The sequence below is a fragment of the Sinocyclocheilus grahami genome, unplaced genomic scaffold (assembly GCF_001515645.1).
Source record: "Sinocyclocheilus grahami isolate Dianchi unplaced genomic scaffold, SAMN03320097.WGS_v1.1 scaffold858.1, whole genome shotgun sequence".
Classification (NCBI taxonomy): Eukaryota; Metazoa; Chordata; class Actinopteri; order Cypriniformes; family Cyprinidae; genus Sinocyclocheilus; species Sinocyclocheilus grahami.
The window spans coordinates 253,436-262,280 of NW_015506037.1; the positions used below are offsets into that span (position 1 = coordinate 253,436).

At 42.0% G+C, this 8,845-nt stretch overlaps 1 protein-coding gene across 2 annotated transcripts in view; it reads left to right on the forward strand.

Annotated features, from left to right (window-relative positions):
• The window catches only part of lrfn2b (leucine rich repeat and fibronectin type III domain containing 2b), a 42,155-nt gene that overhangs the window by 19,980 nt on the left and 13,330 nt on the right, over positions 1 to 8,845 (forward strand). For both annotated transcript variants that reach the window (XM_016247944.1, XM_016247943.1), the window contains one exon: positions 3,870 to 5,266. In XM_016247944.1, the coding sequence (XP_016103430.1) occupies positions 3,891 to 5,266 (1,376 nt within the window). In that variant the 5' untranslated portion in view covers positions 3,870 to 3,890. The remainder of the gene's footprint in view (positions 1 to 3,869; positions 5,267 to 8,845) is intronic.

Consider the following 8,845-nt stretch of genomic DNA (forward strand, 5'->3'; position numbering starts at 1 on the left):
AAGACCTTCGTTCATCTTCGGAACACAAATTAAGATATTTTTGATGGAATCTGAGAGCTCTCTGACCCTCCATAGACAGCAACGCAACTGAAATGTTCCTTGACCCAGAAGTGTAGCAAGGACATCGGTAAGAAAACAAAAATAACGACTTTATTCAACAATTCTTCTCCCTCGAGTTACATCTTCCACCATTTTGGAGAGTACCCAAGAACATAATCAGCGTTGTTTACATTCGGAGGGGAAAGCGTGCACATGAACGGAATCGGCATAAGCAGCGTTGTTTACGCTTAGGGGAAAGCATGCGTATGCATTGTGATACTCTCTAAAATGGCGGAAGACAGTAACTCGGGGGAGAAGAATTGTTGAATAAAGTCATTATTTTTGTTTTCTTTGTGCACAAAAAGTATTCTCGTAGCTTTGCAAAATTGAAATTGAGCATGTCACATGGACTGTTTTACCAATGTCCTTGCTACGTTTCTGGATCTGAGAACATTACAGTTGCTTTACTGTCTATGGGAGGGTCAGAGAGCTCTCTGATTTCATCAAAAATATCTTAATTTGTGTTCCGAAGATGAACGAAGGTCTTACGGGTTTGAAGCGACATGAGGGTGAGTAACTAATGACAGAATTTTCATTTTGGGGTGAACTAAAATTTTTACTAATGCATCAAAATTAGCAACTGCTGCTTCGGTCTCTTTTTTTCTTGACAAGAATTGCATTTATTTAGATGCAGAACACTAGCACACCAAATGGGAGGCTTTTCAGACGCACACTCCACTTTGCCTCAGCAGCAGGCGAAAATGGTACAGATGATGAGGAGCTTCAGTGAACTGCGGGTCAGATGAGATGTTGTCTGGCCATATGTCAGTAAGATCACATTTCCCTCTCCTGTTAGTCGTTATACTGTGCTCGTAACGATATACACAAATACGGAGGCACACTGTAGCCTGTATCATTTCATATTAAAGCACGAATGAAACTACGAGCATGCGTGTCAGATCAGTGTCATGTTCAGCAGCAGCCCTTAAAGTAATAGCAGCAAAATAATCTAATAACCAGCTGCTGTGATGTCTGTTCATCAAAGAACAAAAAAAAAAGAGGAAATCGATAACTTTTGTAGGATTCATCTATATAACTTAGAATTTAGTGTTTAATGACTATTTAATGTCTGTATATTTCCTACTTGCTGAAGGGCACAGGTAAATATGACATTTACTAGTAATTAGTTGTTGTTATTTTTTAAAGTCTAGTAAATGTTAAAATTGATAGTTCTCAATTATACTGTAATGCTGAATGGCCGTAGTCAATGGTTAAATACTAGGAATAAAGAGCAACTTCATAGAGACATCAGTAGTACTGGTATCAGTGATACCAAAGACTATAGAAATACAAAGATGGTTCACTCCTGTACTTATGAATGGGAGAAACTGCAACGCGCAATATGGCAGAATAGTCCCACCTTCTAAATGAAAGAGCCCATCGCTGATTGGTAAAGTCATTGCGTCACTGCAGCGGCCTTTAGATGCTCCGGTTCCCATAGAAACCTGAGGCTAGACCAGTCAATGCTTAGTGCAGTCATAAGCGCATTGGAACTGCACATAAGGCTAATCTAGCCTGAAATATAAGCTTTTTAAACGGTATTTAAGCATAAGAAACAACATTCATGAGGCAGTTCATTTCAGATTTTGTTGCTGATTTGAAATATGTAATTTAATTGCAAGTTCAGCAATTTAGATAGGACTTGGTCTTGTTTGAGCTGCCCGGAGGCATTGCAAATATGGCCGCCGAACGAACAGACTTTCCTTGAAAGGGACTTTGGTGATACTCACCTTCAGACATAAAAAAAATGCCACTAAACAAATATTAAAAATATACTGTCTTTATGTTGTTTCTACATTAATTTGAAGATTGCATGTGAAATTATTGCAATCTAAAAGTATAATTAAATACTTAAATATTAGGTGGGATTAATCGCAATTAATCACGATTAATTTCAGAAAAAATTTGCAATTAATTAGTTAATTTCTTTAATCGATTGACAGCACTAGTTTTTAGTAAAGCTAATTTTTTCTTACCATCTTGTGTTTCACTACATTTTCATGCCTTGTATTTTTTACATTTACATTTAGTTATTTAGCAGACGCTTTTATCCAAAGCGACTTACAAATGAGATTTTTTTGCCACAAATAAAATCAAATGTCTGACTGTTTGTAACATTAACCACACATTCTGAAATTAAAGAGTTAAGATGAATATCTCATTCTAAACTTACCGCCTGTGTTACTGTCTAACTGGTTGTAAGCACCTTGTGAGGCCTTGACTTTGACCCCACCATGATTTATTCTGCTGTGTGGGTGTGTTGGGTCACAGTCCTGTGATGGAAGACTTGAAGACTGTGGAGGAAGATCTCTTCTCTTCTGTTTTTTTTTTTAGTTTTAACAACAAATGTACCTTGTAGTTGATGTTGCCTTTAGGATGAAGTCAGTTTCTTCACACATCCTGCATCTGGCATGGCCTGCATGCTGCGGCACCGAAAGCAGAGCTCTGGCGCTGAGCCAATTTTTGAGAGCATCACGTGCAACTCAGCAGAAAACACTCTGACTATGCACTATAGGCTTTAATGAAGCAGCATACAATACTCAAGTGAAGTACTCACACATTGTTTGAACAAGGACTGCATGCTCCACACCCAGTGACACAAACACAAACCTTTCTGTTACTTAAAATGATTTATAGCTGCACATTGGGGATCTGTGTAGATTAATTATCATTTGGATGTAAATGTTACACACCTCCCCATATAAATTAGACTTCATGATAATCAAGCTTGTAATGATTTCCAGTAGCTCACTCCTGACAACCATTTTATCATTCATGGCCATGGAGCGATTGAGTGTGGTTTTTCAGAAATCCGTTTATTTTCTGTATAGAGTCATGGAACTTGACAGAAGTGCTGTCAGGTTGAAAGCACAACATTAACCTGCTGCTGAAGCCACAGACCTGCACTCTGTGCATGCCCTCAACTCAAGATGTGTGAAACAGGCCGTACTCCATGTTGAAAAAACCAGCATATGCTGGTTAGGTATGTTTTGAAGCATGGCAGCTGGTTTGAGCTGGTTTAAGCTGGTCCTGAGCAGGAGCTAGTCGCTTAGGACCAGCACATGACCAGCTTAAACCAGCTCAGACCAGCTCAGGACCAACTAAGGACCAGCTTAAACCAGCTCAGAACCAGCTTAAACCAACTCAAACCAGCTGCCATGCTTCAAAACATACCTAACCAGCATTTGCTTTTTTTCAACATGGTTGTCACATTCACAGCTCTGAGCTGCTCTGATTCTCGGCAGTGCAACCATCCTGCACACTTGTAACACACATTATGAATAAGGGTTACACTTTATTTCGATAGTCCACTTTAGACATTCTATTAACTATAAGTAACTACATGTCAACTAATTCTCATTAATTTGCAACTACATGTCTACTAACTCTCAGAGTAGACTGTTAGGGTAGGTTTAGGGTTAGTAGAATAAGTTGACAAAGAAAGTGTTAGAAGATATTAAGCAGACAGTCTACTAATACTCTACTAACTGCTAGTTGACATGTAGTTGCAAAGTTACTTACTGTTAATAGAATGCCTAAAGTGGACTATCGAAATAAAGTGTTACCTGAATAAGTACTTCATCTGCACGAGAGTGGTTATGAACTGTGCAGTTGTAGTAATTGAGTGACACTAGAAAGATACGACACACATACAGGTCGTCTGTTGCTTCTGAACATGTGTCACAGTAACACTGATTGAAATCTTAAATGATTCTCCACTTGAAAAGGATGTCGATACTGATTATTCCTTATGCATTCTTGTCCTCCAGGTCCCTTAGAGTGAATCTACCATGGACCTCGTGCTCTGTCAGATGCTGGTCCTGGGAATGGCTGTAATGATGGCCCGTGCGTGCCCCAAGTACTGTGCGTGCCAGAACCTCTCAGAGTCACTGGGGACCCTGTGCCCGGCCAAAGGTCTGCTCTTCGTGCCACCTGACATAGATCGCAGCACTGTGGAGCTCCGGTTGGGCGGAAACTATATCCTTCGAATCACACAACAGGACTTTGCCAACATGACAGACTTGGTGGACCTTACGCTCTCCCGCAACACGATAAGCTACATCCAGCCCTTTTCCTTCGGGGACCTGGAGACCCTCCGTTCTCTTCATATGGATAACAACCGTTTGGTGGAGTTGGGCCCCGATGACCTGCGAGGGCTGGTCAGCCTGCAGCATCTCATCCTCAATAACAACCAGCTGGGTCGCATCTCTGAGAAGGCGTTTGAAGACCTGGCGGCATCGCTCGAGGATCTGGACTTGTCCTACAACAACCTTCAGGCTCTGCCCTGGCATTCAGTCCGGCAGATGATCAACCTGCACCAACTGAGTCTGGACCACAATTTGTTGGACTACATCCCCGAGGGGACCTTTGTGGATCTTGAGAGGCTGGCCCGCCTGGACCTGACCTCTAATCGGCTCCAGAAGCTTCCGCCGGATCCTATCTTTGCCAGGGCGCAGGATTCTGAGGTGATGACCACGTCGTTTGCCCCTCAACTCTCACTCGCCATAGGAGGAAACCCGCTTCACTGCAACTGTGAGTTGCTTTGGTTCCGGCGTCTGGAGCGAGACGATGACCTGGAGACTTGTGCCTCACCTCCCGGCCTGAAGGGCCGCTACTTCTGGAACATTCGGGAGGATGAGTTTTTGTGTGAGCAGCCTCTGATTACACAGCACACCCACCGCATGCTGGTTCTGGAGGGGCAGACCACCAGTCTACGGTGCGAAGCCATCGGAGATCCCACCCCAACCATACACTGGGTGACCCCTGACGATCGACTGCTCGGGAACTCCTCTCGCACTGTGGTGTACCGCAACGGGACCCTGGAGATCCTGATCACCACTTCCAAGGACTATGGGACTTTCACTTGCATTGCAGCCAACCTGGCAGGTGAATCAACTGCTTCAGTGGAGCTGTCAATTATCCAGCTACCCCACATAAGCAACGGCACAGGCCAGGCATCGCAACCCAAGTCCCGCCTTTCAGACATTACCGGCAGCTCCAGGACCGGTAAAGGTGCTCCCAAAGGCCAGCCAGAGAAAGCTGTGTCTGTGTCTGAGGTGACCGCAGTGTCTGCCTTGGTCAGTTGGTCCGTCAGCAAGACCGCTCCCAAAGTGAAAATGTACCAACTACAGTACAACTGCTCAGATGATGAAGTGCTCATCTACAGGTACGAAGCAGAGTGGCGTCTTTCACATTTCCAGGGCTATGACTGAAATGCTGATCCTAGGGTTGGGTACCGTTCACATTTTAACTGGTATGGTACCGGTATCTGTACCTGAATTTCGGTGCCGGTACCTTTTTTTGGTACTTTACTCTCTGTGTAATTACAAAACATTTATTTCAGTGAAATAATAAGTCCAAAAGTCTCCATTTCAACATTTTGAACAATAGGGCCCTATAACTTTTTCTTTCTTTCTTTTTCTTTTTTTCCCCCCAGAAATTCTTGTTTTAATTTTTCTGAAAATTGAATGAAGGCTTTAAACATTTATTTTAAATCAAATGAAAAATGTAATGATGTTTGGCAAACAAACTGAGGTTTACTGTTGAAATTAATACATGGAAGAAAAATTGTGTGAATATTCCTTTTAACCATTTTTTATTAGGCTAATAATTGTATAATTTTTTTCTACAATTAAGTGATTAATCTAGTTGTAATATTTGTTTTTATCATTTAATTGTTTTATTTAAATTTGATAGAACATTTTATATTTAAAGATCTACATTATACTTTACAAAAGTAATACAAGAGTAATATATTTCTGTTACATGTTAAACCGTACTTTTATTTTGACAGGTTGTCATGAAGTTTCTGTGTGTATACAGTATGATGATGCTAGTTTTCTCAAATGAAACGGTAAAATTCTCACGAAGTGACTCTCACAGCAGCTCGGGATTAAGTTTTTGTGTTCATACCGTCATATAGTGAGACGCAGAGGCCGAAAATCACCGCTAGCATCACGCATGCTTCAGAATTTGTGTAGTAAACAAAACCGCGTTTCCGCCATTCATACATACCACTGTAAAATCGACTTAGATGGGCTTACTTAAAAAAAGCATGCAAACTGATTGCCTTGAAAAAAGTAAGTAAAGTGAAATAGGAATAGTGTGTTGTACTGACAAATGCTTAGTTAGTATAGTTTACTTACACGAGAGTTCTAGTAACTAAAAAAGTACTGTAGGGGGTGCTTGATCCTTTCATTTAGGTTTACTCATGACTTAGTATAGCTACTCACTGACTCCCAGAGTGCATTGCGGCATGAATAAATTATGCAGTTGCTTTGTTTTATAGTTGTTGATTTTATTTGCCAATTTTATTTGCTGTCTTGTGTCAGTAGCAGCACAACGAAAAGAGCAAATAAAATGGTTATTGTTACAATTAATGAAAATAAACGAAATTGAATTGTTACCATTGTTGTGATTCACGTGCTGAATGTTTAAATCTGTGTGTGACTTCAGCATATTACCACACTATTTTAGGATTATTTAAACCCATTTAAATGCATCTTATTGTATTTATGAAAAATGAAAATTTTGAGCTATATGCTATTGGCTGTGCTAATTAGAAGGCGTCCAAAGCTGTTTTTTTTTACTTTGGAAGCATCAGCAGAAGCATTCAGCCCTCCTCGTGTGAAGACCAACGAGCGTAAATACCTGCGACTTCACCGAGCAACGACACCGGCAACGCACTTAAGTATAATTTTTATCTTCCCTATACACACTCTCCTTTTCTGTCCTCTCTTTTCCACCTCTGTCATGTGTTTCCAAAACATTCCGGTTGTCTCTTGACAATGCTCTAACGTCATACGCAGACGGCAAAGTCTTGCTAACCTGCATCCTATCTCTACATCTTCTACTGCACCTCTTTCTTTCTCTGTGGGTCTCTGGAATTGTCAGTCAGCTGTCAATAAAGCAGACTTCATTTCTGATTTTTCTTTACAATCTACACTTAGCATCTTGGGCTTGACTGAGACCTGGATTTGTTCAGAAGACTCAGCAACCAGCTGCTCTTTCAAACAATTTCTCTTTCTCTCATACCCCCCGTCAGGTTGGACGGGGTGGGGGCTCTGGTCTGCTCATTTCTAACAATTGGAAATACTCAATCCACTCTCCCCTATGCAATTATAACTCATTTGAATCTCATTTGATTACTGTAACAGCTCCTATAAAACTCCAGGTTGTGGAAATGTACCGCCCTCCTGGGCAAATTCTAGGCACCTTCCTAGAGGAGCTGGATGGGCTGCTTTCCTCATTTCCCAAGGATGGCAGTCCACTTTTAGTCTTTGGCGACTTCAACATTCATCTGGACAAGCATTATGCTATAGGCTTTAATTTACTCCTTGCTTAATTTGATCTCAAACGACTTACCACTACAACCACGCACAAATCAGGCAACCAACTTGACTTATTTTACACACGCAATTGTATTGCAGACAACATTTTGGTAAAACCCCTACATATCTCTGACCATTTCTTCATTGTATTTAAAGTACATTTCGCTACCTGTGTGCCACCAACATTTAGACGAAACCTATGCTCTCTTTCTCCCTCTCATCTTTCCTCCATAGTATCCTCCTCTCTTCCCTCACCTACCCATTTCTCATCGCTGGATGTGAATGCAGCAACTGACACTTTATGCTCTACTTTAACCTCTTGTCTAGATGATATTTGTCCTCTCTCCTCCAGGCCAGCACGGGCTGCCCATTCTAACCCCTGGTTATCCGATGTTCTTCGTGAGCATCGGACCAAACTCAGGGCAGCAGAGAGAAAATGGCGCAAATCAAAAGATCCGTCAGACCTGAGTATGTATCAGTCTTTGCTTTCATCTTTCTCTGCTGAAGTCCATACTGCCAAATCTTCCTACTTCTACAACAAGATCAACAGCGCTCCAGACACACGTAATCTCTTCAAAACATTAAATTCTCTCCTCTGTCCCCCTCCACCACCTCTATAACAGCTGATGATTTCGCCACATTCTTCACAGACAAAACTAGAACAATCAGCAGCCAGTTCTCAGGTCCACACTCAAAAGATCTCAAATCATCCACACCCACTGCTAAAACTCCCATCTTCTCCTTCTGTCCCTTCACTGAGGCAGAAGTATCAAATCTTCTCCTCTTCAGCCATCCTACAACATGCCCTCTACACCCAATCCCCTCACACCTTCTCCAAACAATCTCTCCTACACTTTTACCAGCACTTACACACGTCATCAACACATCTCTCCTCACAAGCACCTTCCCCACTGCATTCAAGCAGGCTCGGGTAACCCCACTGCTCAAAAAACCTACATTAAATACTTCACTTACAGATAGCTACAGACCTGTCTCTCTCCTTCCATTCATAGCGAAAACCCTCGAACGAGTTGTTTTCAACCAGGTATCATTGTTTCTTTCCCAGAACAACAAACTGGATGCTAACCAGTCAGGTTTCAGGAGTAGCCATTCAACTGAGACTGCCCTACTGTCAGTCACGGAAGCCGTGCGGATGACACAAGCTGATTCCAAATCATCAGTTCTTATTCTGCTGGATCCATCTGCTGCTTTTGACACTGTCAATCATCAGATCCTCATGTCTGCCGTCTCATCACTGGGCATCACAGGGATTCCTCTTCGCTGGTTTGAATCCTATCTCACTGGTAGGTCTTTCAGGGTGGCTTGGGGAGGGGAGGTATCCAAAGCACATCAACTTGTCACTGGGGTTCCTCAGGGATCAGTTCTTGGACCCCTCCTCTTCTCCATATACACAT